This window comes from Tiliqua scincoides, chromosome 1 (assembly GCF_035046505.1).
Source record: "Tiliqua scincoides isolate rTilSci1 chromosome 1, rTilSci1.hap2, whole genome shotgun sequence".
NCBI classification, from domain to species: Eukaryota; Metazoa; Chordata; class Lepidosauria; order Squamata; family Scincidae; genus Tiliqua; species Tiliqua scincoides.
In genome coordinates, this window is record NC_089821.1 from 314,105,230 (window position 1) to 314,132,419 (window position 27,190).

At 56.0% G+C, this 27,190-nt stretch overlaps 2 protein-coding genes and 1 pseudogene across 2 annotated transcripts; 1 reads left to right on the forward strand and 2 right to left on the reverse strand.

The window, feature by feature from the left end:
• Positions 1 to 205: 205 nt before the first annotated feature.
• On the reverse strand, positions 206 to 9,480 carry CYB561 (cytochrome b561). Its single transcript, XM_066612704.1, has 5 exons — positions 8,931 to 9,480; positions 8,243 to 8,341; positions 7,071 to 7,174; positions 4,674 to 4,831; positions 206 to 1,795 (listed from the first exon to the last, which is right to left on the reverse strand). Exons 1-5 carry the CDS (start codon positions 9,136 to 9,138, stop codon positions 1,600 to 1,602), a joined length of 765 nt encoding a protein of 254 aa, XP_066468801.1. The 5' UTR covers positions 9,139 to 9,480; the 3' UTR covers positions 206 to 1,599.
• A 935-nt stretch (positions 9,481 to 10,415) lies between these two features.
• On the reverse strand, positions 10,416 to 10,535 carry LOC136637124 (5S ribosomal RNA; annotated as a pseudogene).
• Positions 10,536 to 13,810: 3,275 nt separating this feature from the next.
• Positions 13,811 to 25,838, forward strand: MMADHC (metabolism of cobalamin associated D). The gene is made up of 6 exons (XM_066630540.1): positions 13,811 to 13,843; positions 13,944 to 14,186; positions 16,576 to 16,684; positions 16,973 to 17,103; positions 23,237 to 23,323; positions 25,562 to 25,838. Exons 1-6 carry the CDS (start codon positions 13,835 to 13,837, stop codon positions 25,754 to 25,756), a joined length of 774 nt encoding a protein of 257 aa, XP_066486637.1. The 5' UTR covers positions 13,811 to 13,834; the 3' UTR covers positions 25,757 to 25,838.
• Positions 25,839 to 27,190: the final 1,352 nt, after the last annotated feature.

Here is a 27,190-nt window from a genome sequence, read left to right on the forward strand (position 1 = left end):
CATACACAAGCCCCAGCCCTCGCCTCTGTGGGCTCAGATTACAACAAGCAGATTGCACAAGGCAGTCAGGCATGCAGAGTGACCCCCTTTCCTTGGGGGTGGGGGGCGAGGGAGGTTTCTGCAGAGGTTGAGCCTGTCGGCTACAGGCAACTCACACACTCAAGGTTTGCTGCAAATATTTATTGAACTCCAGCTAATCCACCAAACAATTCATACGAGAGAGCAGAAGAAAGAGCTGATGTCGCTGCAAAGGCAACATTTAGATCAATGGCACAGGATTGGTTCCCCCTTTGATTGTGCTAACTGTTCCTATGAGCTCCCCCCAAGTCTTGAACTGAGGTTGTGCTCCCAGGAAAGGAACTTTTCACTCCTCGAAAATTCAGCATTTGTGTCACCTTCTTTGGACACGTGTTCCCAGCCTGCTCCATTGAGCTCAGCCCTGGACAGGAGGCTGGCGATGCCATTGTGCCTCCACAGTCAGTCCACCAAACTGCCACCCCTTGGCCCAGCAAATTTCTGAGCCCAGGAATAATGTGCAGCATTCCAGCTTTCTTAACTGGGGGGGGGGAGGCATTTACATCCCCTGCAAAACTTAGCGTGGCTGCAATCGCAAGAAGGGCCGCCGCCTAGGAACAGAGGCACTCCTGCACGGCACAACTTGGACCCCGACACAGTAGCCCACAAACGGCTCAGCCCAAACTCCTGGAGAGCCAGCTGGGTGGCCCCGGCTCCAACAGGGCCCAGGGCAGCCTCCTCAGGCAAGCCGAGCACTGCTATAGCACCCTGTGTGCAGGGGAGGTGTAGGCCTCGTCGCCCACCCGGGCACCAAAAGGCGCTCCAGCAAAAGTGTGCCTGCCGCATACTTGCTTAGACCCCTCGAACATGGAGGAGGTGATGACAGAGGGCCTGGAACTCCCCCAACGCCAAATGGTGTCCTAAGCCCCAAGGAACAGGTGCAGAAAGAAGCAGGCTGTGAGAGCAGCCAGACTCCGCTGCTGTGCAGGGAAGAAGAGGCAGCAGTGCTGGACTGCAAAGCCACACAGGCCTCCCCCCACCGAGTCTGGTCAAGGTTATGAAAATGGGTGGCAAGACCCTACCAGCGGCCATGATTGTGTGCAGCCCTTGCAGCAACTGAGGCACCTGCCTCCCCCCCCCCACAGCCAAAGCCAGACTGACTCACCCTTGTAAGAAAGATGCCACGTTGGACAGAGGTGGCCACCCCTCAGCCCCCAAACCCTTTGGGGATGCTCCAAGTCCCCTTCCAGGATCAAGCAAAGAACCTCAGCAGTCAGGCAAGGATGATTTCACAGCAATAGAACAAGAACCGCCCCCTCCGGCTGGCCTTTCTCACTGCTCATTCGTGCCTCCCCAGACAGCCTGGGGTCACGGAACGTGGCACCTTCACACAGCCCAGGAGACCCTGCTGGGGACGTGGTGCTGGGCATAAACAGGAAACGGCGACCTAAGGAAACAGGACGAATACAGAGAAAGGGAGAAGAGCGGAGCAGGGGGAGGGCAGTGCTTACACACGGCAGGGGGAAAGGGGCAGTCACACCGCACAGGACAAGCAAGGCACAACCACGGGCGGCCCAGGAAGCCTCAGTTGGGGCTGGCTGGGCTCTCCTCTTCCGTGAGCTTTTTGAAGTCCATGGAGAGAGCCAGCTCCTCCGCCACAGGGGGCCTCCGCCACTCGTCCCGGGTCAGGATGTAGCCCATCACGGCCCCAAAAGCAACCAGCAGGAGCCCCAAGACGTTGGCCAGGACACCCTCAGGCGCAAAGGAGCTGTACTGGTCCCTGCAAGAGCAGAAAGAACTGCGTCACTTGGGCTGGAAGGCTCCTGGCTGCACTCACACCTGGACCAGCAGCAGAGGAGTAGGCCTGCTTTGGGGCCAACACCTACAGGAAAGGAGTAGTCAAGGCCTTTGTGGAGTTCCAGTCAGGATTGTGGCCCGCTAGACAGGGGTAACCTGATGCCAGAAAGTTCGGCCGCTTCCCTGCCGCAAGGAGAGAGGGGGCCCCTCGCTGGGGTGCCCATTCTCACCCCATCTCCTGCTAGAATGTGTGCAAAGACCAGGGTTCCCTCAGTGTGGGAGCCAATGGCCAGAGGAGCAGTTCGGGAAACCAGCAGGGCAGGCCAACCCCAACTGGTGAGCAACTGGGCTTGGTCTTTCACCCCCTGAGACCTAAGCCCAGGGTGGGCAGGCCCAGGCCCCTCTCCCACACTTGCTGTTAGAGCCCAGTCCCAGCCCACTACCCCATCTAGCCCCTCAAGGGTAGGGACTGGCCTGCCCTTACAGTCCCAGTCAAGGGTCATCCCTCTGGCACAAAGGACAGGCCCATCTGTGGATTGTTCTCGCCAGGCTTTCCTGCTCTGCATTCCACTTTCTCTGCATCACTAATGAAATTACTGTTAATTACTAATTGATACTAATTAAAATTTCAGGGATCTGGCTGCCCACTTGTAGCCTACAAGGCTATGGAACCTTGTTATAAACATCTCTCTCTCTCTCTGGAAAAGTGCTCATCTCTGTGGACCTCTGTGGTCACCTGTCTCATCTCTGTGAAACTTGCCCCCCTCTTTGAAGTACCTTACAATACCACTTCGCTGCCCCCCCCCGTGCCAGGCCACCAGTTCAAGCTACGCACAACTGCCAGGCTTGGAGTTCTGCCAAGTCCTTGCTTGGATGTACATTCACACCTGCTCAGAGGCCCAGACCTGAGCAAACACAAAACTGCAGCTTCTCCCGCCAACGTTGGCCACCTTGCTTCCTGAGCCTGGACCACAGTCTGGGGGTTGTCTCCACTCCAACGGTGGCTCCTCTCCAACGGTTCCCCAGATGTCTGCTCCAAGGGTGCACTGACACGAAGGATTCTAAGCACCCTGTGCACCAGAAATCTGCTGACTGCTGCATGAACTTTAAAATCTTTCTACTCATCTGATCTCGGAAGCTAAGCAGGGTCAGGCCTGGTTAGTACTTGGATGGGAGACTGCCTGGGAATACCGGGTGCTGTAGGTTTATACCATAGTCTTACGAGACTGAAGGTTGCCAACCATGACTCCATCTCTCCCTTCCCATCAGGGAGGCACGTGAGCTGCTCACAGCTTTATAATTTCACACTCCTGGGGGCTGGCGTGAAACACCACAAAGACCTGCACACCTCACCCCCAAAGCCTCTGACTGAAGCCACCACCACTTGCTTCTCCAGTCCCTGGGTGGAACTTGCACGCAGCAGAGCCTGGAGGGGGAAGTGAGGTCCCTGCAGCTGCTCCATCCTCTGGCCGAGACCGACAGTCCCCTTGCCATGGTGGCCTGTCCTGGAAGGCGGGGGGTGGAACCACCTTAGTCCCAAAGGGAGAGGATAGGGGCTGCCTCAACCTAGCGCTTCAGTCCTGGGGCAATGACTTGGGCCCTGGATTGTGACATGAGGCATCTCGTCCCTGTTTGGTCAATCCTGGCTTATAGGCAGCCCCTGATCGGAAAAAGCTTTTGCTCCCATAGACTTTTTCTAGGCATATTGTTTTATTCCCCCCCCCCCCAAACGCTCTTTATTCTGTTCCTTTGACGATGGTAGGATTTTCAGCTGCCCTGAACTTGGACAGGATATTCACCTTCAAATAAACACATGCCAAAGCAGCCCCCCCCCCACTTTTCACTTTTATTTAGGTCCCCAGTGCAGGACACGTTCATGTGCTGGTGCACATAGCGCTCCTATCTGCAGGGGAGCATGACCCCGGACCAGTGCCGGCAGGTGAGGCAGGAGAGCACAACCCTGGCCTGTGGCGAGAGGCCTCAGATCCACAGGCCTGGAGCAGGGTCACGCTTTGAGTTGTCAGACTCACCAGGACAGTTTGGGAGAACCTTTCCCTGGTGCGCCTTTCTTGGAAGATGAGCTGGGCAGCTCCGCCCGGCTTGCACCACACATCAGAACCTATGAGCAAGAGCCACAGCCTGGGAGCTTCTTGACTTAGGATCCAGTTTTTAGTTGCCCTGCCTGTGAGCTCACCCACCCCCCCGACTGCTGTTTGACATCTCTGTCCACCTTTCTCTGTCTAAACCCCCTGACTAAGAATTTCGTTCCAGGCATCCTGAGTGTGCAGACTGCCGTCTGGAGACTCTGCTTGACTGCTCCTGCCGCTAGAGGATTGGCAAGTGTCACGCACCAGTCAGAGGCCTAGGCCAGCAGTCCAGGCAGGCAGGGTGCCACTCGGGGTTTGCCACTGCCCTCTGCACAACCTTTGCCTCGCCTTGAGATGGACAGGTTTGTGTAACGCACTGAAGTTGTCACCAACCCAGGTTCCAACAATGTGTTCAGCAGCACCAGGCAGTGTGAAAAGAGCACCATGTGCAACTGCTGTCCCAGCTGGCCAGGGCCTGAGTGCCACCAGTTGCTTCAGCCGCGGAAAGAAGCTGCGGCTTAGGGACAGCGCAGAACAACCTTGCGGGGTCCGCCCCCCCCAGCAGTGCCTCCAAGCAGGGCAGAGAAACACTCCTGCCTGGTGCCCTGCAGAGCTGGCGGTCAAGCAGTGAGCGAGGGGGGCCACATCCTGTGAATACTAGGCCCAGGGCTTTTGGCTGCCCCAGGGAAGAGTCAAACGGGGTGGTGGAGCTCTCGAGCCGTCCACCCCAACTTCAACACGCATTTGCCCAAGGCCTGGAACAGAAGCACTTGCCTAATCTTGAAGAGGAGCAGCTCCAGGATGCCCAGCAGGCCAGCAGCAATCGAGAGGAGGAGCAGGAAGATGCCAAAGAAGACGTGCTGCGGCTTGTATCTGCTGCGGAAGGAGAGCGAAGCTCCAGGGAAGAGGAAGAAGCAGAGGCCAAGCAGCCACTGGGGAGGGAAGAGAGGGAGGCAGAGAAGTGTTCAGGCAGCAGCAGTTCCCCCAACACACACACCCCTCCTGGCCGCCACTCCCAGGGCTTGCTGCTGCCCACTCGAAGAGGCCGGGCTGCTCTCCTGGGGCAGAGCCCCCACCACTCTTCTGGACAGCCCTGGAGGATCTGGGCTAGAGAGGGGAAGGCTGCAGGTCTATTCTCAGGGGCCCAGCACAGGACATGGCCATTGTCTAGACCGGGTCTCCAGACTTTTTAGCATAGGGCCACATTGTGCATCTGCAAGTGTCAAGGGTGGGGAAATAAATAATTAATAAATTAAATGCATGCATACATCCTCCTCTCAAGATTAGAGTGCAATTCTGTGCATGTCTACTGAGAAGTCCCATTGTATCCAATGGGCTTATTCCCAGGAATAGGATTGTAGCCTTAAAACTCCCCACTTGGCATTCCCCCCCCCCACTCTCTCTCACACACACACCCTCTTGGTTTCTTTATTTGTCCTCCTCCCCACATGGTAAAGAAGGCAAAAGGAGGTTTTTCCCGTTCTTGGAGCTCAAAGCCCAGCAGTCTTGGAGCCAGCACGCCTCCTTGCCAGCCACCTCCTGCTCCTCCTCCCGAGTTTAAAGCACAACCCTATGCATGCCTACTCAGAAGTAAGTCCCATTGTGTCCAATGGGGCTTACTCCCAGGAAAGGGCGTCTCGGATTGCAGCCTTAAAGCTCCCCACTCAGCATTCCCCACACACACACTCACTCACACACTCTCACTCCCCCAGTTCCTTCACTTGTTCCCCCCCCAATGATGAAGGCAAAAGGAAGCCATTGCGCGCACTAGCAGGTTTTCTTCCTCGCTGGGATCTCAAAGCCCAGGAGATAATTCGGATCTCAAAGATCCAGCCGCCCCTCCTCCTTCCAACCTTAAAGTTCATGCAGCATCCCCCCCTCACTTACACACACACACACCCTCCTTCACTCACTCCCCCCCCCACGAACATGATAAAGAAGGCAAAAGGAGGCAAGTGCACATGGCCACAGCAGAGGTTTTCCTCCCTTCCCGAAGCTCAAAGCCCAGCGGTCTGGGAGCCAGCAGGCTCCTTGCCGGTTGCCCACCTCCCCTCAAGCTTAGAGCGCAACCTATGTGTGTCTACTCAGAAGTAAGTCAGAAGCAAGTGTACGGTGGAACTTACTCCCAGGAAAACGTGGACCAGATTGCAGCCTTCAAGCTCCCCACTCTGCATCCCCCCAATGGTTCCTTCACTTGTCATTGTCTCTCCACGTTGAAGAAGGCAAAAGGAAGGTGATTGTGGGCAGATGCTGCAAACGTTTTCCCTTCCTGAAGCTCCAAAGCCCAGCGGTCTGGGAGCCTCCTCGCCAGCCGCCCCTCCTCCTTTCGACCCCACTCCAGAGCTGCATGCTCCCCACTCGGCATTCCCCCTCACTCTCACTTACACACATACAAAAGTTCCTTCAGGAAAAAGGAAAAAGGAGAGGCACCTTCTCACCCGCAGCCCCTCCTTCCAAGCCTGTTGCTGCCCCGTCCATCTCCTCTGCCCCGGGACACACTTGAGGCCCATTTGTGACCTTAGAAGGTCACTTCTGTTGTTTTCGAAAAACCAGAAGTGACGTTATAAAACCTTAAAAGGTCTTTGGAGGGCTGGAGAAGCCCTCCTTGGCCCTCCAAAGGCCTTTTGAGGCTTTAAAATGTCACTTCCAGTTTTTCCGAAAACCAGCAGTGACATTCTAAGGCCTCACGAAGGCCTCAGAACGCAAGCAGAGCTCCCCACGCCTCTGGAGAATCATGGGGCTGCCAGGGACCAGATGGAGAGGCTCATGGCGGACCAGATGGAGGCTCGTCAGGGGCCACAGCTGGCCCACAGGCTGGGGTTTGGAGCCTCCCAGTCTAGACATACCAAAGTCTGATTCTGAAAACAGCAGTGCCAAGTGAATGTAGGGGACACATTTCCTTGGGCTGATCTTCGGAAACATATCAGGAACTGAGGTTCCATTTGCATGGAAGGAGATCTGGTTGTGGGAGGGGGCCCTCCTGTGCAGCTGGCAAGGAAGTCCCCAGCCCTATTATTTTTATAATGGAGACCCACAGCCTTCCCCTCTCTAGCCCAGATTCTTGCCACTAAGTGTCTCTTGACAGACTTGCCACCCTTCTGGGGGACACAAATGGATGCGTGAAAGGAGGCCAGGAAGACAAAACCCTCCTCCGAAACCCCCATACCCCACCTGTATGAAGTAGCCACCAAAGGCCAGCATGCCACACCAGCTGTGCAGGCTGTACATGTCCGGAAAGTGGTTTTTCTTGTGGTATTTGAAGACGGCAATCAGACCTGAAAATAAAAACAGCAGCAACGTCCCCACAGACTCCCGTTTCCCACATCCAACTGCACCCAGCCCCCCACCACTCAGTTGCGGTGAAGGCACCTTCCCCAGAGAGGCTGGCACCCTTGGGGTGGGGAGGCAGGTCCATTCTGTCAGCAATTCATCTGGGAAAGCAGCAGTGGGCACAGCTGGTGTGTGTGTGTGTGTGTCGGGAAGTGTGCTAGCAGAACTTTTGGGGGCCTTCTGTGCTACTGATGCTGGACTGGCAGTCAGGCTTTCAGGCTTGTGGTCTCACCACTCTTGGGGAGCAGCCAGCACACTCTCCTTACTCCCCCCAGCTTCTCAGGAAGCTGGCACTGAGCAACCAGGGAAGCCCACTGGGATGATGCAACGAGACCACTTGCTATCTTCTAGACGTGCCTGTGCAGCCTGCAGCAATCTGAGTCGTGCTCCTGGCTAGATGCATCTAGGGAATTCCACTCTGCTTTGCCTACTCTTTCCCTTCCAAGCCAGCCTGCAAATGCAGCTGCTTCACTGATGCATGGGTGGGTGGGCGGGGGGAGCAAGCTGCATGCTTGCTCTTGAGTAGCTCTTTGCTGGCCTCACTCATTGCGTCCAATTTAGCCAAGCTGTTTCTTTCACGCCCACCCAAACAAGTTCAGGAATTCTCCATGAGCAGCTTGCCATTCTTTTTCTACCCCCTTCACCCCATCTAGCAAGTTACTTTCTTTCTTTGGGTGTTTCAAATGAACAGGTTATACGTTGCCCTCTTGCCTGCTGCCTGGTCCACAGCCTGTGGGTAATGCAGGGGGCTGTCCCGGCAGCTGCTGACAGGCGTACTGCAAAAGGATTTTAAAGAACCGCCTTGGAAGGGGTAGTTTTCCCCAGACAGTCCCCCTCATCCTGGTCTTCTTAGTTTGAGATGGTGGCAGTGGGCAGCTGAGAGCCGGAAGGGGTGCGTGCACCAACTGCTAGGCATGATTTCCCCAGTGTGGCTTTCTGGCCCGCACCCTCAACCTTCCTCTCCAGTTCAAGGAGGGGAATGGCACAACTGTGCCAGACGTCTTTCCACTCACCAACCAGTGAAATGACCAGCGCAAGGGCGTGAAGAAGGCCGTGCAGCACCCTGGCAAACAGTTTGCTCTCATTCCTGAAGACGCGGTAAACCAAAAGGGCTGAGGGTAAAAACACCAAGGGAGATATGATTCCCTTCTGCTCCCAAAGCTTGTGAAGGTCTCAGAGACGACGGCCACCTCCTTCCAGGGATTCTGTCCCCCAGGTATGTGGTTGCACCTGACCCAGCTATGCCAGGGCCTTCCACTGAAAACCAGTCTCCTTTCCCTCCCACCAGTCCACTGCCAGAACTCACACATCATCATCATCATTTCAAAATGATAATACAGAGACTTAGCCATTGACGTTGGCCTATGAAATCTTGAGACAGAACAAATGTCCAGCACTTCATTATTCAAACTGCACGTCTACAACTTTGCTTCAATGCTGCATAACGATTAATGTGTTATTATTCACAAAGAACGTACGGATTAAGCCCCACTGATGACACTAAAGCTAGTGCTTTAAAAAAACTTGAGCATTCTGAGACAGTCTGTGGTGCTGCATGTTTGCTCGGTCTCACAACCTCGTCTGTGCGGCAGTTCAATGCTCCCCTCTGCCTACAGAGGGACCTGGCTGAGGTTCATGCCCCCCAAACCCCTCTGGAGCATCAGCCCACCCCTCCACCCCACCGTACCCTGCAGCTCTTACCATCTCCTTGAAGAAACACCATTCCAATGACCATGCAGAGCGGGTGGACGTTCAGCTGCAGCTTGAGACTCTCCCAGGCGATGCCATCCCGGTACTGGCCCATCCAGACCCCTGTCACAGTGATCACAGCGAGGCCCAAGACCTGCGATGCCCCCACCACATAGGTGAGACCCACTGGGCTCTGGGCTTTGGCTGGCGAGTCCCCCATCTGGCTCCCAGCAGAAGCAGCAGCCAAGACCTCTGCACAAGGACAGGAGGAAAGCGATCAGGGGTGGGGACAGGAGGAAAGCGATCAGGGGGTCTGGCTGGGCAGCCTCAAAAGGGGGCATCTCCCCCAGAAAAGGAGCCCTGCCCTACCAGGAGCTGCACCTTCGTGCAGCAATTCTTCGTGCAGCTGGCCCCAACCACCACCAAGCTCTCACAATGCCAGTGGCCAAAGAACAGCACTTCAAGAGAAGGCCAGACATTGCCACAACATCAGTACTTGGCAAGTAGTATTTTTGTGGCCTCTTTGAATGCTGAACGTCAGTGGCTACGATCCGCTTTGGCAGAGAGCAGCAGGCTGGTGCTTTAAAAAAAGACACCTTTTTTAAGCCACTTGGAGATGGGATGCGCTGCACCCAACGACTGAACCAGAAGCACTTCTGATCACGGACTCCTGGGCCACATGGACTAAATGAGGCCCAGGAGAGAACGCTGATGGGCCCTCGGGGCGCCTCGCTGTCCACAGGCACTGGTCTGGAAGCAAGGCCCTCCTGGGGAAGATTTCCACCCCCTCTTCCTTCTGGGGGGGGGGGTTTAGACAATGGCTTCCTCTCCTGCTGTTGGCCCCTGTAGGAAAAGGTAGGCTGCGCTGGGTGCCCCCCCAGGCCTGATCTGGCAGCCCCGTTTTTATCAGGCAAGAGCGCAGCAGGGCTGGGCAGGAGTCCTGCAGCTCTGGGGTCCCCCCAGGAGGGGTCTTCCTCCTCCAGCCCGTCACCTCCTGCAAAATGGCTGGGCTACCTTGCGTGTCCGGCATCAGCTTTCTGTGTCTAGCAGGCTCCTGCTGGCCGACTGTGTCTTCTGCGAAGTTGAAAGGGAGGGGCTGGCTCTGGGCCACAGTCCACCCGGTGGAGCCTTCGCCCACGCCCCAGACAGGCTGGAGCTGGGCAGGAGTGGGCGTTCCTGCGACTCGGTCCAGGTCCAAGGCAAGGGCAGCAGTGAGCAGACTGTGGAGCGCAGACCCTGAATGCTGGGGGTGGGGGGCATGCGGGTGGGGCCTGATCTTGGAGGGAAGCGCCAGCACGTTTGCTGCTCGCCAGAGCTGCAGACCTTATTAGATCACAGCAGCTAACGGAATTAAGGCAAGGCTGCGCAGAAGCCCCCGGGGCAGAGGCGTCCCTGGCAGAGGGCAGGCGGGTGGAGACCCAGGACGGCCTTTGCAGCAGCCAGCAACCATGCTTATGTTATGTTTGGCAACCTTCAGTCTCGAAAGACTCTGGTCTAAGCCTACAGCACCCGGTATTCCCAGGCGGTCTCCCATTCAAGTACTAACCAGGCCTGACCCCGCTTAGCTTCCGAGATCAGATGAGATTGGGCATGTGCAGGGTAACAGCTGCTGCTGGGCAGAGAGCTTGCCCACACCCAGGCTGGGGGCCGGGCAGCCCCATACTCCCTCCCTGGGGCGCAGGCCTTGCGGTCAGCCCTTGGGGTTCCCAAGTGGCCTGCTCCGCCAGGCCCAGAGAAAGGGCAGCGCCCAGGAGCAGGTGGCCAGGCCACGCCCGGGGCAGGGCGCGCACCGGCACCACCGCCGAGCCGCAGGACCTGCCCAGGCAGTGGCCGCGGGGGGAGGGCGCTGCGGGACTTCTGCCCGCCCCCGCGAGCCCAGGCGGCCCTTGCGGAAGCTCCCGGGGGGCCCGTGGGCTGCCACCGCCCGCGCTGCCGTCTCCGACCTGCTCGCCAGCCCCCGCCCACCACGGCCCCCAACGCGGGTCCGGCCGGCCGCACCCGCAGCGCTCCTGCAGGCGGCGGGGAGCGGCGCCCGCTCACCTGGAAGGAGGGGCCTCCCCGGGCTCTGGGGCGGCGGCGGCGGCAAGAGCCCCTCCGTCTGGACGGGCGAAGGCGGCTCGCTGCGGGGACGGAGGGAGGGGCCCAGCGGGCCTCACCTGATGACTCACCTTCGCTGGCCGCCGGCGGGGCCTCCGGGGCGGGGCGGGGCGGGGCCTCCCGCGGCCGCGGCCGCAGGAAGCCTGGGGGCAGCGCCCGCGCGCTCCCGCAGCCCGAGCCGGTCTCCAGGCGGGCGGAGGAGCGGGGCGGCGCGGCACAGGTCGGGCGTCCCGGGCTCCGCGCCTCCTGCCTGCGCTCCCTGCGGGCGGGTGGCCCTTCGCGCACTGCCAGCGCCGCCTCCCGCGCCGGGCCTCGGAGGAGTTTTGTCGGGGTCCGAAGGCGGAGGGCGAGACGGGCGCGGGGCGTCCTGCGCAGGGCCAGGTCTCGGCAGCTGGGGCGGGGCAGGGACACCAGCGAGCGCCCCCAAGCCTCCCTCGGACCTTTCCAGAGAATAACCCATCGCAAGCACGAGTGGGCTCCCACTAGAACGGGGGCGCCTTGCCTGCCGGCAGACCCGCAGCCTGTCCCTGAGCTCCCAGGCAGGCCTTCCGGCAAGCGACCCACAAGCAGAGAGCTGCCGCAGGCCAGTCTCCTCTCAGGTTTGGCTCTGCGTGGAGCAGCGACATGTACGCCCGGCTCGCAGCAGCAGCAGCTGCTCCCCCCCCAGCAGTGCCCCCAGCATCCCCCCCCCCCAGTGAGTCCGGGTGAAATCGGAAGGCACGGATATCTCCAGGCCTTTTCTGAAATCCGAGGTGCCGACAGCCTGAACAGATTCACGCACTTGGACCGCAATGGCTCAGCAGGCACCTGAAGTCAGGGAGGACTCTGGCTTGAAAGAGCTAAATCCAGCCCAGAAGACCGAAGCAAGGTGTCCAGTACGCCTTGCCACACAAGGACAAAAACGGCTGCTGTGCAAACAGCCTTCAGTTCAGTTGACCCCACAGGCCTCACATCCAGGCTCACGGAGGAAACCACGGGGGCACGTGTCCATGCCCGAAAGGGCGTTTTGTACATGCATGCCCACCAGGCCCCGTAAAGCAGCTTCCCAGGTGGCCTGGTGCCATCCCTGTTGGACGCCAATGCAGAGGAGGCCCTGTCTTTCAGCAAACATCCAGAAGGGGGAAATGATTGTGTTATGCCTGGCATTGGTTTTGCTGCAATGGCTGTATTGATCAGTTATTTACAGTCTAACTGTGGATGTCTTAATGCTGAGACTGCTAAGATGCTTGTTTTCATGCATCACAATATAAACATGATTTAAAATGATAGAGGGCTGGCTGTAGCCTGCTCCCTCCCTGGAGGCAGGGCTGGCCCATCTACGAGGCCAACCTAAATAGTATCCTCACAGCCCAATCCTATGCACGTCTACTCAGAAGTACGTAAATCAGTTAACAAGAGACCTGCATCCTGGTGCCCTCCCTTGCATCTGGCATAGCCTATTTCTAAAATCAGGAATTTGCACTCACCCCTGCCCGACTACCTGCAGGCCCTGCTCATGCTGGCCCTGCCTCCCTCCCTCTCTCCCTCTGTGGGCCCTGAGCCCTGAGACTGGGGGACACAAGGGGGCAAAAGGGGCGCCTCGGGTCCCGGAGCTCGGTGAGACCGCTGGGAACACCCGCAGCCTCGCCGGGTGGCGCCGGCAGTGAGCCATGCTCTCCCCTAGCCCGCAAGACACTCTGGTGCACAGACACTCTGAGCAGACACACCCGCTGATGGGCTGCTCTGGGCCGCCCCTTAGCTTTGCTGTGGTGTCACGGGACTGCCCTGCATGACGTCACTGCTGCACAGCTCCAGCCCCGCCGCCTGCGCTCCACCTGCCCAGGCTCTTCAGCACCCCCTTCAGGTGGGCAGCGCTTGTGACGTAACGGGGGGCAGAGGAATGCCCCACCTACCAATGTCCAGCCCCTCGGTTCAGCAGAGACGCTCCAGTCCTTTGCCCCCCACCTCCAGGGTGCTGCTCCCGCCTCCCCACCCAGACCCCTTTCCCCTTCCTGACTTCCCTCCAGCTGGGTGAGTCTCCTCCTCCTGGGAGAGGAGCTGCCCGGAGGGAGGGAGGGAGCCAAGAGACCCCCCTCTCTCCGCCCCGCCCCCCAGCAGGACTGGCCCCACCTGTGACTGCTGGTGCAGCAGCAGGGCACTGGGGAGGGCAGGCTCTGCACTAACTCTTTGCAGCCTGTTGGGCACTTCCAGTCCCCACAATGATGGCACCTGGGCTGGGCTTCAGACACACAGGGAGACCCAGATGGGCTCCGGAGAGCCGGTCACGAGAAGGCCCATCTGCCCACCGAACCTGTGCAACACCACAAAGCCCCCCAGACCCTGACGGCCCAGGGCACGGCAGGAGAGAGTCTGCCAGGCAGTCCAGCACCCCTCTAAAAGACATGGAGGCCATTAGGCGCCATCACTACCGCCTCCTGGGGCAAGGAGCTGGCAGTCTCGGAGCCCGGGCAGCCCGGCACCGGCAGCTTGCAGTCGAAGGAAACCAGGCACTCCTCGGCCTCTCTAAAATCCGATCAGTACAGAAAACCGTGCGGAGAACGAGCACCGGCGCATTTCGGCTCCACTGGAAGGGAGTCCTGCGCGGCCAGAAGCTGCTCTGCAGCCGCTTCCGGAGCCCTCCGCACTCCTCCGCCGGCAGCGGGCCCCTCTCCCTCCCCAGCACGCCTGGCTGGCCAGGCTGCGGCGGTGTCAGCCCCAGACCAGACCGGGCTCCGCGGCCCAGCCCTCCCCCTCCAGGTGCTGCCGCTGCTGGCCTCGGGCCCCAGGGGGCGGGCTCCGCCTGGCGCCGGGGCGGGGCGGGGCGAGTGGCGGCTGCGGCCATGGCGGGGGTGAGCGGAGCGGCGCGGCGCGGGGACCACGGCGGGGGGCCGGGCCTGCGCCTGCCCACGCGCCCCGGCTCAGCGCGCTCCCTCTCGCCCCCCTCCGCAGGTGCTGCGCGGCCGGACCCCGCTGGCGAGACGCTTCTGCCTGCCCGGCCCCGGGGCGGCTCTGCGGCCGCGCGCCCGCCGCGAGCCTCTCCCTCCCGCGGGGGGCGGCGCCGCCCGGCCGGACCAGCCGCCGGGCCTCCTCGGCCCCCCGCTGCCCGACCTGCTCCCGCGCCGCGGGCGCTCGACGCTGCCCGGCCTCCTGGCGGAGCTCGCGGAGACCCCGGCCCGGCGCCCGCGGCTGCAGGTAAGCGCCCGGAGGGGGCGGCGGGGCGGGCCCGGGGCTGGAGCGAGGCCGCCTCCCCGCGCGCCCGCGGCGGCGCCCTCCCTGCGCGGGCCGGTCTCCCGGGTGGAGCGGGGCTGGCGCTCCAGGCCGGCCCCCGAGGCCGGGGCGCTGCAGGGCGGCAGAGGCGCCCCGCGGCCTCCGCACGCGGCGCGGGGCGCAGGCCTGGCTCCGTCAATGCCCGCAGGGAGGCCCCGGGGCTCAGCGCGCGGCCTCCCAGGACCTGCGGCCCCGCGCCGGAGCCTTCCTGGGCGCCGCCACCGGGACTTTCGCCTACGCGGGCTGCCCTGGACCCGCCCCGGAGAGGCCGCCGGAGCTGACGGGTCTGGACGGAGCCGCTTCGGGTCCAGACCGGCGGAGGCCTCCCGGCCCGGCAGTCCCGGGCGGAGGCCGGGCTCCCCTTGCAGGGAGCGCGCGGCTGGAGTGCTCCTGGACCCGCGGCTCCGCCTGGGGGGCTGCGGCGGGCTGGCTGCACTGCTGCTGGGCCCGGGCCGCGGTGGGCCGGGCCTGAGCGGCAGCGCGACTGGGCTGCTGCCCCGGAAGATGCTCTGGGGCTGCAGCCGGCGCGCAGTTGTGGCCCCTCGGGCTCCTGGAGGTCGGCGGTCTCTTCGGTGGCTGCGCTGCGCTGCGCTGCTCTGCTGGCCGCCCTGACGCCGGGCTCTGTTCCGAGTGCTGGTGCGGACCTTGAAGCCTCCAGGCTGGGTCTGGGTTGTCCGGAGCTGAGGGGCTCTTCTGCAAGGTCCCCTTGGCCCAGCGCCCGGGCAGCCTTCTCTGCAGTGGCCCTGCGGCTACGGAACGCCCTTCCGGGACTGCGGAGGATCCCTTCTCTATTTCAGTGGTGACTGGAAGGCTTTTCTTTTGCTGAGCGTTTGACTGATGGTTTCAGGTTGTGTTTCCTGCACCTGTGTTTGGTGTGCTACTTGCCTGCTTCGCCTTTCACTATCTAGTTTCTTGTTAGATTGAATCTGCTGGCCCCAATTATTTTTATATGATATGTTTGAAGGTTGTCTTTCTGAAGATTTGTAAGCACTCTTGGGCTTTAGTTTAGCAAGGGAAAGGCAGGGTAGGCATTTTTAAGAAAGTATAAACAAACACGTGGAAGCTTGAAGGTCACCAGCTTCTGTGTCCTCTGGCTCCCAGGAGCGTCAGGCTTATGGCTCCCTCTGCCAACACTGTGTCTGAGATTAGCCTTAGTCCAAAAGAACCCTAGTCCAAATTCCATCCCAAATTGCAAGGGGCAGCGTACATCTTGGAAGTACAAAACGTTCGAACCATCGATTTAACGCAGCTAACCTGTATGTGCAACCTGTAAATGGGCCAGGGGGCGACACTCCCCCCCCCCGGCATCGCTCTGTGATGTTATTTTCTTGCCCAATGCAAAACTTCCAGCAGTTGACCTAGGTTCTGCAGGGATTGAGAGGCTGCCTTAGAGAAAGTGGAAGGAACGCCCTGTTCTGCCACTGCAGGATGATGGGAAGAGTGTCCTGGTGGGCCTGCTGCCTCTCCTCCTCATGGCAGAGGAGCCCAGATTCCCAGGAATACTGGTTGGAAACCAGTACAAAATAACATAGCCTTGTTCTGTCCCAGGCAGGAATCCCTCTATAGTTTAAAAAAAAAAATGAGATTCCATACACCAGGGCTTTTCAAACTGGGGCATTGCAAGCCCCCAGCCTGAGGGCCCTGGCCATTTTCCCCTTAAGGGGTGGGGGCAGGGGGAGGCAGCGATGCAGCCCCAGGATCACGTTGCTGAGGGGGCTGCAGGGACTGGCGTTTACTTACCAGTCCCTGCAGCAGCCTCCTGGGGTTGTGGGGAGCCCTGCAGAAGGTCGCAAAGCTTACAAAATGGAAGTGCAGCGATCATGCTCCGCTTCAGTTTAGCGGAGGTGGGGTGCAATCGCTCCGCTTTTGCTTTCTAAGCCTCGGGGGGAGCTGCAGACGGTTGCGCTGGGTCCCCTGCACCCCTTGGAGGCTGCTGCAGGAACTGGTAAGTAAACGCCAGTCCCTGCAGCCCTTTTAGCGATGCGATCCTGGGGCTCGCCTCACTGCCTTCCCTCCTGCTCCTGCAAGGACTCCTAGAGAGTTTGAGAATCACTGCAATACACCCTCACCCCCCAGGAGTCTTGACATTGGCACCCCTGAACTCATTCCTGGGTCTGGGGGGCTCCTGAGGGGTTTCCTGCCACTTGTCAGAGAAAATGCTGTCCTTGCGCTGCCGAGGAGTTGGAGGCTGCGCCACTTTACTGAATTTTCAGCAGGTTGCAGGAGCTGGCACAAAACTCCAGGCCAGGCGCTTTGTGAGTCTTGTGGCTGTGCCCTGTGCAGGATGAAAGCTCACCACCTTCTGTTTCTTCAGAGTTCTGGTGTTCCTTGCAAGCAGCAAGAAGTTAGTCATGCCAACACATACTTTGAAGCTGCCAAAGTGGAATGTAGCATTCAAGCCTGCCCAGAACTGCTGCGGAAAGGTACAGGCTCCTCCCTCCCCCGCTTTTACCGTGTCATAATCTTAGCAGACTCTTATGAATCTGAGTGGTATTGGAAGACTGCTTGAGAATTGTTGCTGGGTGGTGAGAGAACCTTAGCATTAAATTCTTTGAGGTGGCGGGAAGATGCTTGCCTTGTATGTACTTCCTGCCAGCTGTGGGCCAAACACAGGGTGTCTTTTTTAGGCTTCCCTCTTTGCCCGTGGGGGGCGGGGGAGGAACCGAATAATTGCAAAAGAGATCTGATCTGTTTCATTGCTGTCTTTGCAGATTTTGAATTGCTGTTTCCAGATGTTACTTCCAATGATCTAACTGTGCTGACAGTGACACAGAAAACCATAAATGATATGACTGCATGGAGTCAAGAGGTAGAAAAGGAGCGGGAGATCCTGATAGAAATGGTAAGTCTCATCAGTTTAGGACACCCTTGGGTGTTACGACAGGACCCCAGGGGGGTTGCAGAACCTGCACTGGCTGAGCTGCTCAGCAGCAGATTCTGCGCTGCAGACTGTGTGTGTTTTTGCAGTTTTGGGGAGTCCACCACCTTTACCTGTCTTGCGCCAATTTTAGGGTCATCTGAGGTTGCAGTACCCAGAAGTAAGTGCCAGTGACATCATCACCTCGTGTCATCATCACGTACCGTAGATACTCCCCTATAAGGCAGGAAATTTCTGCCAATAAATCAAGTGTAAATCATCTCCTCACCTTATCTGTGAGGTCACTCAGGAGTCAGACAAGTCATGGCACCAGGAGAAGTAAGAAACAATGCAGAGATAATTAGACGGCTGTTAGTCTCCAGGCCTCATTGCAAGCTGCAGCCAAGCTAGCTTGTTCGCGCCTGAGAAAAAATCCAGCCAGAGCTCAGCACTTCCATTTAAATCAAGCAAGCCTTGAACCTGTTCTGGCAGGATCGCACCTGCCCCTTCTGCAGCCTTGTTCCATTTTGCAGATGCTTGGCAAAGGTCTGGTTCTTAAAACCCCAGGATGAAATCCTCCTTTCCATCTGAAACGAAGTGTCAGGCTCAATTCAGTGCCCCATTACTTAAGAATAACACCCATGGAAAGCAATGGGGTCTACTTCTAAGTAAATTGGATTGTTGCTCACTTTCATTAGAGACTGTACAGTTCTTAGATAAACAATTACCAGGAGGTTATTTTTCAAGATCTGGCCTCGGGTAAAATCGGACAAAATTATAGTTAGAAACCCCCTAAGTTTAACCCCCAACTTATCCAAGGGTCATAGAAAATGCCATGATTTGGGGCTCAAGATCTTCCCTTATCATCTGTGAGATCGACTATGTAGATTCCACTACTAGTGCCAGCTGGAGAGGGTGTCATATCGCTTGTGAGTTTTGGAACCCCTGGTCTAGGGTGACAGAACAGACTGTACTTTCCATTGGTGTGTAGATGTATTGCACTGACATTCACTGGTTCCAGAAAATGTGGACTCTTCTAGACTGCCCATCCCATCAGCAGACCATCTCCCTTAGAGAGAATGCAGCGATGTGAGTGCCAAACGTTTAGCCCCACATTTGAAACATGCCCTGGTCTCAGAAGGGCAGACAGTCTTCCACAAATTAAATGCATGCACTCTCTTTTAATTAAGTGAATATACCTAGTAATTAAAAAAAACACACAAGAAAAGCTACAGTAATCCAAGTATAGTTAAGTTAGCCAGGATTAAAACTTGACTCAGATTTGAAAAAAAACGACACTTGGAATACTAAGAATAACATAGTTAATTCATCAGAGACAGCTCACTAAAATCATAAGAAATCTGCAAAGAAATGCTGGCCTGAACTGTATCCAACAATGTTTCAGGAATAAGTGTTGCTGTGCAGCTGAGGTTCCCAGCCTGTGGTCCGCGACATCTCTGGTGAAAAGATAGGAAAAAAGAAACACTTCCTGGTGCCTTCCAGGAAGGAAAAAAGCCTATGTAGTGCCAGCAGCCAATCAGAGCACAGCATTTCTCCTGCCTGCCCAACGCCAACTCCCTCCCTCCTTGTGTGTGAGCGCCCAGACAAGCAAAAAAGTGAAGTGCAGGCTCACTGTAAGGTGTGCACATTTGTGCGGCCTTGTGGCTCAGCTGCATTCAGAGGAGAGGTGCCCTGCTGCTTCCATTCCTCGACTCCAAGCCTTCAGCTGAGCCCTGGCAGCCTGGTTTCTCAGGAGTCAGATCAGGACTCCAGCCCGGGAAGCCCCTTTTGTGGGGGGGGGGCCTGAGGAGGAGGAATGAGTGCAATCAGGAGGACTAGGAGGAGCGGGCTCCCAAAGGCATCGCTGGCAGGGGTGGCCTCCGGGCTCTGGATGTGGTTTCCCTGGGAGTCAGGACTCCAGCTGGCCAGGGAACATGGAGGAAGGGAGTAGGAGGCAGTGTGGCAGCAGGAGAGGGGAAAAACGGTATTCTCTGGTACGCTCGAGTTTGAATCACATTTGTTAGATGCGTGTGAGTGCCCAGACAGCCTTGAAGGGGAAGCCACAGAGCCCAGGGAGGATTGGGGCACACAGGCACATTGTAAGGAGGGCGGGCGCATGTTTGACCGCACACACCTCAGGTTGGCTGCAGCTGCCTCAGGAGCAGAGGCGTCACCACCTGCATTCCTCCACCTGAGCCTTCAGGTGAGCCTGAAGGTTTCCCATGAGTCAGGTTGGGACTCCAGCCAGCTCAGGAAGCTCCCTTTTGCCTTAGGAGAGGGGTGGGGGGGGAGCACTCCAGGCTCTGGACGTGGTTCCCCGCAGAGGAAGGGAGTTGGAGGTGGTGTGACAGCAGGAGAGGGGAGGAACAGTCTGCTCGAGCCCCAGCCCTGGTACCCCCAGTTGGTGGGATTGGGCCCTCTGGATGTGTTCTTCTAACTCCGGGGGTGGAGCCAGGGATCCAGGCTACCAGGTTTTTTGTGCCTCTCAGGAGTCGCAGAAGAGGCACCACCATAGTGAGATGCAGCAGGTGTGACTCCTGCCTTTTCCTCCTCACGAGAGCAGTAGCAGCAGCTTTGTCCACAGGGGAGCCTCCCCCACCCTAGTTCCTCCATCTCCTCAGACTGCAATCCTATGCACTCTTACGTGGGAGTAATGGGACTTACTTCTAAGGAGACACACACAGGGTTGGGCTGTTAATCACACTATGATTAACAGTGATGGGCTTTTCCTCCAGAAATTTTTCCGATCCCCTTTTGAAGGCATCGAGTCCAGACACCATCATCACATCCTGGGGCAAGGTGTTCCACAGACTAATCACAGATGGGAGAGGGGCAGTTGTTTTTTGGCTGCTGCCTTCCTTGGCTATACCTGCCTGTAGGCTGGCTCACGCTCTCCTAGCCCCAACCAAAGAAGTCCACAGCTAGAGCATGACAGCAGTCAGAACAGGAAGTGAAGAGAGGTTTTTTTCCCCTTAAGACCTCACAGTGCACGCCAGAAGGGCTTTTCTTCCTGAGCCCACATGCAGCAGCCATTCTGAGAGGTCTGTCTGAGCTGGTGCTTCCTTCACATGTCTCTTCTTCATTACGTTATGCATTATGGATTTAGTTGTATTTTTTGTGTATGGGGCGGGGGGGGGGTCTCATGTGGTCCTTGCTGTCTCCAAATTTTGCCTTAGTGGTCCCTGATCTAAAGGTTGGGAACCACTGCTATACAGTAATATCTCATATATCATTGCTTCCTTTAGAGCTCTTTGTCCCAGTATGACTGGCCGCTGTTCTAGCCAATGGTAACAGTACACTCTGGGCCAGTTAGCTCCCATGTCCTAGATCGACAAGGTACATGCAGGCCCCCATATCTGTGGATTCAATTATCCAGAGCAGGGGTGCCCAAACCCCGGCCCTGGGGCCACTTGTGGCCCTTGCGGACTCCCAATGCGGCCCTCAGAGAGCCTCCAGTCTCCAATGAGCCTCTGGCCCTCTGGAGATTTGTTGGAGCCCGCACTGGTCAGACGCAACTGCTTTCAGTGTGAGGGTGACTGCTTGACCTCTCGCGTGAGCTGTGGGATGAGTGCTCCCTCCACTGCTTGCTGTTTCACATCTGTGTTGCAGCAGTGGCAGTGAAGGAAAGGCTGGTCTTGCTTTGTGCCAGGCCTTTTATAGGCCTTGAGCTATTGCAAGACCTTCATTCATTCATGTAAGTTCATCTTTAATATATTCATTTATGTAAATTTATTCAAATTTTAAATGTAAATTAATTCTTTTTACCCAGCCCCTGACAGTGTCAGAGAGATGATGTGGCCCTCCTGCCAAAAACTTTGGACACCCCTGATCCAGAGGATTCCCCCCGCACACATGCCCATTGCAATACTTTTTTTTGTAGCACTTGAAGCACAAGTGTTTCTTGTTTAAATGTTCTTGCTGAACTGAAGAACTGAACACGCAGGCAACCAACCTGCATGCTGGAAGGCAGCTAACAGGCAGCAGGGAAGTTCCTACCCGTCTTGCTTTATGAGCCTAAAAAAAGTGTTTCACTTGAAACACTAAACGTTTAGCTGCTTGAACTTCTGTTTTTATCCTTTTACTGTGATGGGGGGGCACCTTCTGGAGCATTTCTTGAGCATCTGACCTTTGAGCACCTGGCCTTTGATACTAGCTGAGGCACATCTGCCTACTCTGCTGGCGATCCTGGCATGTACCACCCAAACCAGGACTACAGAATGCCCTCGTGTCCAGGGGCTGGGGAGGCCACGCACATCCTCCAGTCTTACAAAGGCTTCCAGAAGGGGACAAGGAAGGCACCGCCACACCCACAGATGTGGCACCCCAGGGCATTTGCCTCCCTGACCCCGCTGGGTATGCCAATGGCCTAGTTGGCAGCCTTCAGTCTCGAAAGACTATGGTATCGCGCTCTGAATGGTGGTTCTGGCACAGCGTCTAGTGTGGCTGAAAAGGCCAATCCGGGAGTGACAATCCCTTCCACACCGGGAGCAAGTGCAGTCTGTCCCTGGTCTGTCTCCCTGGCTATGGGCCTTCCTTCTTTGCTTCTTTGCCTCAGACTGTTGGCCAAGTGTCTCTTCAAACTGGGATAGGCCATGTTGCACAGCCTGCCTCCAAGCGGGCCGCTCAGAGGCCAGGGTTTCCCACTTGTTGAGGTCCACTCCTAAGGCTTTCAGATCCCTCTTGCAGATGTCCTTGTATGGCAGCTGTGGTCTACCTGTAGGGCGCTTTCCTTGCACGAGTTCTCCATAGAGGAGATCCTTTGGGATCCGGCCATCATCCATTCTCACGACATGACCGAGCCAACACAGGTGTCTCTGTTTCAGGGATTCCAGCTCGTTCCAGGACTGTGTTGTTTGGAACTTTGTCCTGCCAGGTGATGCCGAGGATGCATCGAAGGCAGAGCATGTGGAAAGCGTTCAGTTTCCTCTCCTGTTGTGAGCCAATGGCCTACGCACTAGTAAATGTGCACATACGGCTCAGTTTTGCTTTCCATATGGCTCAATACATTTTCCTTGTCAGCTTGGAGGGGAGGGGGGCTTCCTTGAGAGTTCATTGAGGCCTGCATTCATCAGATTGCAACCAGCAGATCAGGGCTGTAAGGGCTGCTGCCTAATTTATGAATGCCAAGGCGTGTGGCTATAATGGTGATTGAGCAGCAGTGCTCCCCCTCCCCCACAGTAACTTGGTTAATCCCTGATGACACAGCCTAATTCGCCCTGTCAATGTTGTTACCCATCAGAAATTGAGTCAGAACCCACTGATGAGTCCCAACCCACAGTTTTGGAATCACTGAACCAAGCCTAGCTTAGCAAATATACAAGGAAAAAGTTGCAATCAAATATCTATGTATTTTAAAAGAGTTATATCCCCTTATTTCCCTTTCTGAAAAGGAGCCAGGGCAGCTTACAGCCTCAGTAAAACATAATTAATGCAATCAGTATAAAAACAAAACAGGCTCTACCATGTAACTTTGATTAGGTACAGAAAAGCTATTGATTTATTCCAGTAACGATGTCACACTAACAACCAAACTAAAAGTAGTTGGCTGTTAAGTTTTGATATGTGTCCATCCCACTCCTCAAAAACGCTTTAAACCCTCAAAAACCCAAAATGGGTTCTGCATCAGTTCCTATCAAAACATCGCTTTATGAAAAATAACCCTTATGAAAAATAACCCTTTTTCATTGCGCATCAAAACATTGAGGACTGAAACGCATGGGACACGCTGCAGAGGAAGCTTGAGACTGGAAGTCGAGCTCTCTCTTTGGGCCGTCTGAAGTGGGGTCACGGTGGGTAGACTAGAGAAGGTGTTGAGTGTTTGTTTTGCTGAAAAGGGGGGCTAAGAGGCGCAGTGCTACAGTCCACTCACACAAGCAAGCAAGTGCTTTATCTTGTTTGTACAGCACTTCAAATCTTTTGCTGATGAGCCAAAGTAATATCCTCTCAGTCTCATTGCTGTATCTTAACATAGATTATTTAATGTTAATTCTTATTGTGCCTCATTCAGTTTTTTCAGCCAGAGCTATGTTAGGTTTGCATTATTTGGTGCAGAGAAAGATACACTTGTGTCTTTAGCATTGCATAATCTGGTGTTCATGGTTTCTATTTCTCCCCTTAGTTCATCAGTGGTGCCAAGGAAATTTGCAACGCTTTGGGTGCTGAGGGCTATTGGGCTGACTTCATTGACCCAACTTCAGGACTGCCAGTGAGTATTTTTGTCCAAAATGAGATGACTGCTCAGCATGGGGAGGTGGGTTCAGACTGGCAGTGGAACAAGGAGGATCCTGCTGGTTGCCTAACATGGCGAGAGGGTCACCTAACATGGTTCTTGGAACCCACTTCTTCTGTGGGGTTGAAGAAGAACTACTTGAAGAACAAACCGAGATCACCAAACCCACCGTCATTGCTGCTGAAGGGGCCATTTAGCCAATGGTGGATGCAATGCTGAAAGCAGATGGGTCTTTCCAAGCGGGCTGGGAGAGTGTCAGCTGTGGGAGGCAGCAGATCATCTTCTGAGAATTCTTTCATGGACCTCTTTGTGGCTGCTTAAAACAGACTGTTGGCTGAAATGCTGCAGCTGCTGGTTTGCTGGCACTGGGGAAGGGGAGGGGGTAGTTTAGAGAACCAAAGAATACGTCCCAGATTTAAATGGGCTTTTCAAAGCCTAGTCATATGAAAGTCACTTGGGATCCTATGTCCAGTTTTGGGCATCACATTTGTAGGAGGACGTAGATCTGGCCTGGATACCTTTAAAAAGGGATTGGACAAGTTTCTGGAGAAAATTCCATTATGGGTTACAAGCCATGATGTGTATGCAACCTCCTGATTTTAGAAATGGGCTATGTCAGATGCAAGGGAGGGCACCAGGATGCAGGTCTCTTGTTGTCTGGTGTGCTCCCTGGGGCATTTGGTGGGCTGCTGTGAGATACAGGAAGCTGGACTAGCTGGGCCTATGGCCTGATCCAGTGGGGCTGTTCTTATGTTCTTAACTACAATTCCCAGGAGGCCTTGCAGGTCTCTTGTTATCTGGTGTGCTCCCTGGGGCATTTGGTGGGCCGCTGTGAGATACAGGAAGCTGGACTAGCTGGGCCTATGGCCTGATCCAGTGGGGCTGTTCTTATGTTCTTATAAGCCGTAGCAGGTTCATAGGAGGGCAGCTAAGGTGGTGAGGGGCCTGGAAACCAAGACGTCCTATGGAGAACAGTTGGTGTTTATTGCCTGGAGATGTTGGAGATAGGATGGCTATGTCTGAAGGATGGCTATGTCCAAAGAAGAAAGAGGAGCCTTGCCCTCTGTGGCTGTTGAGGCTGGACTGGAGCCACCTGCTTGAAACTACAGGGAAGTAGACCTAGGTTTGGAGGAAGCTGCAAGAATTGTCTGGCACTGGGACAACCTGTCTCGTGCAGCTATGGGCTGTCCTTTGGTGGAGGTTGTCGGGCAGAGGCTGGACTGCAACCTGTCAGGGATGCTATCGTGGCTGCACTGAGCTTTCAAGACCCCGTCCAACTTGAACAGTCTATGAAAGAACATTCTCTGTAGGAGGGAGGGGGGCATACGTCACGACATGGGTTGCCCCTCCTCTGCTCAGCCAGAGTAATTTTGGATTCCACCACCAGAGGGGGCACCCCATCCTTCCCAGTCCAGCTCTGCCTTGCATAGAGCTAGGCTGTGACTGGGCTGGCTCCTGGGTTCAGCTTCTTTCCACCTTCTTTCTCCTTTTCTCCCTCTTCTGCCTCCCCCACTTCCCCCTCCAGCCTCTTATCTCCCCCCCCTTAGCATCCAGGAGGCCAGCCAGAGGGTCAGGCAGGGGGCCTCACCAGCCTGTGTGGCGACAGCAGGAGGCCCGCCAGCCCTGCTACTTCTTGCAAAGAAGTAGGGGACAACTGACATTATTATTAAGAATACTTATAGGCTGCTTTTCAACCCAAAAGTTCACAAAGGGAACAGAAGCTCCCTGTCTCAAAGGGGCTCAGTCTGAAAAGACACAGAGGAAACTCCAGCAAACAGCCACTAGGAAAGTCATGGTGCTGGGCAGAAAAGGAGGGAGTTCCTCTGCTCCTGAGGAGCAGCACTTGAGGCAGTGCTTCTTTGCCCGGAGGCAGTGGACATGTGCAGCTGCTTTTCTCCCATTTGTGGGTTTAGAGGGTGTTGAGTGTGTTTGCATTGCTGCAAGATGGTTGCAGCAGGGGCTGGCAGAAGGCTTGTTTCTTGGACTAGGACAGCTGGCAGGTGGCATCGCTCAGAAGAGTTGCATGTCAAGGGATGGAGCTGCAGCCTCCAGGCACCTCCCCAGGGAGAAAATTCCTGCAGGCGTTAAAATCTATACAAAAGCAGCAGGAATGACAGAAAAACGTACAGGGGTCCCACTGTGATCTGTGAGCTTAGACTTCAGCAAGGATCCTCACAGCAAGCTCTCAGTGGTGCTCGGTTGTTTCCTTTCCAGTTCTTTGGCCCCTACACCAACAGCACCCTTTTTGAAACAGACGAGCGCTACCGCCATTTAGGGTTCTCTGTGGAAGACCTCGGCTGCTGTAAAGTTATCCGCCATCACCTTTGGGGGACACACGTGGTAGTGGGAAGTGTCTTCACCAATGCTGTGCCCAGCAGTCCTGTTCTGAAGAAGCTGAGTGGGCACTGACTGCGTGGCACCGTTGCTGCTGTCTCCCTCTACTTGAGCTGGTCAATAAACACTACTGGACCGTATCGGGTCTTAAATTACATTAATTGGTGGACTGGCTCTGTTTTAGTCTTATTTGTACAGCATTGTAAGTGTCCTGCAGTTGGCATCTGATGCCAACCTAAAGATGGTTGTGACCACTTTTTCAGACCCCTGGGTAATTTGCACCCATACCTTATGGACAAGTTCCACACAGGTGCATTGGCGCTTGTGGTGGTAGTGGCCTCTCCACTGGCCATCCCAGCATAGTTTCTTACCAGATTGTGCTGTGAGGTGGTACCCAAACAGTCCTTGGGCTTGAGTTCATTGGCTGGTGCCTATTTTTACCCCTCCCATGAGCAGTGGCCCTCTTCCCCAACACCACCATCTTCAACTAACAAGCAAGGAGGGCATCAAAGCACTGTCATGGGACAAGGAGGCGGGACATGGCAGCGGACATTTCCATGGTCTCCTGGTCTGTGCCTTGTCCACTATGATAATCGTGGCTGCAAGAATTCTCTGTTTGATCCAGGAACTGGAAACTGGCCAGAGTAATCTGGTGCAAGAACTCTGCCAGGTGCAAATCACAGAAACTCCTGTAAAGTTCCCGGGGGACGGGGGGACGGGACGGGGACAGAAACAGGAAATACACATATGTAGCAGCTGTGGGAAAGCTGTTAGGAGAAGAGAGAAGGGGACAGGCAAAGGAACTCTTAGGGGCAAAGATAGAAGAGGGGAGAGATGTAAGCAGATAGTTGGGCATTGCCAAACACCTGCTAGAAAATGGAGTGGGAAGGTGGAAGTGATGGAGGTTCTGAAAAAGAGGCAAAAGTGGGGATCACGGGAGATTAATGGGGGAGGGAGAAGTTTTGGCTATGCCTGTACCTGGAACGAAAGGCAATGCACCAAACCCACTTCTGGATTTGGTCCTGGGAGGGGGGGCAGGATTGGTGATGGGGCCCCAGTTTCATAATTTATTCACTGGGGTTTGGCACAAAAAAGCCACTGGCTTGAAGTGGTTGAAGAGTCCTGGCCTGGATGCCTTTTAAAAGGGGATTGGACTGATTTATGGAGGAAAAGTCCTTCACGGCCACAAGCCCTGACGACTGTATGCAGCCTCCCAGTTTTAGAGGTAGCCTCTCTCTGACATGCTAGGGAGTGGCCACAGAATGCAGGTATCTTGTCCTGAATGCTCCCTGAGGCATCTGGTGGGCCACTGTCAGATCCAGGAAGCTGGACTGGCGGGACCCTGGGCCTAATCCAGTAGGGCTCTTAGTTGGACCACCCCATTGCATAAGAGGCTTGTGGCTGGTGTGCCTACTGTTTGAGGGACTCACCAGACTGAAGCTGGACCATATCAATTTGTCAACTACTCCTGTTGGCAACCTTCAGTCTTGAAAGACTATGGTATCGTGC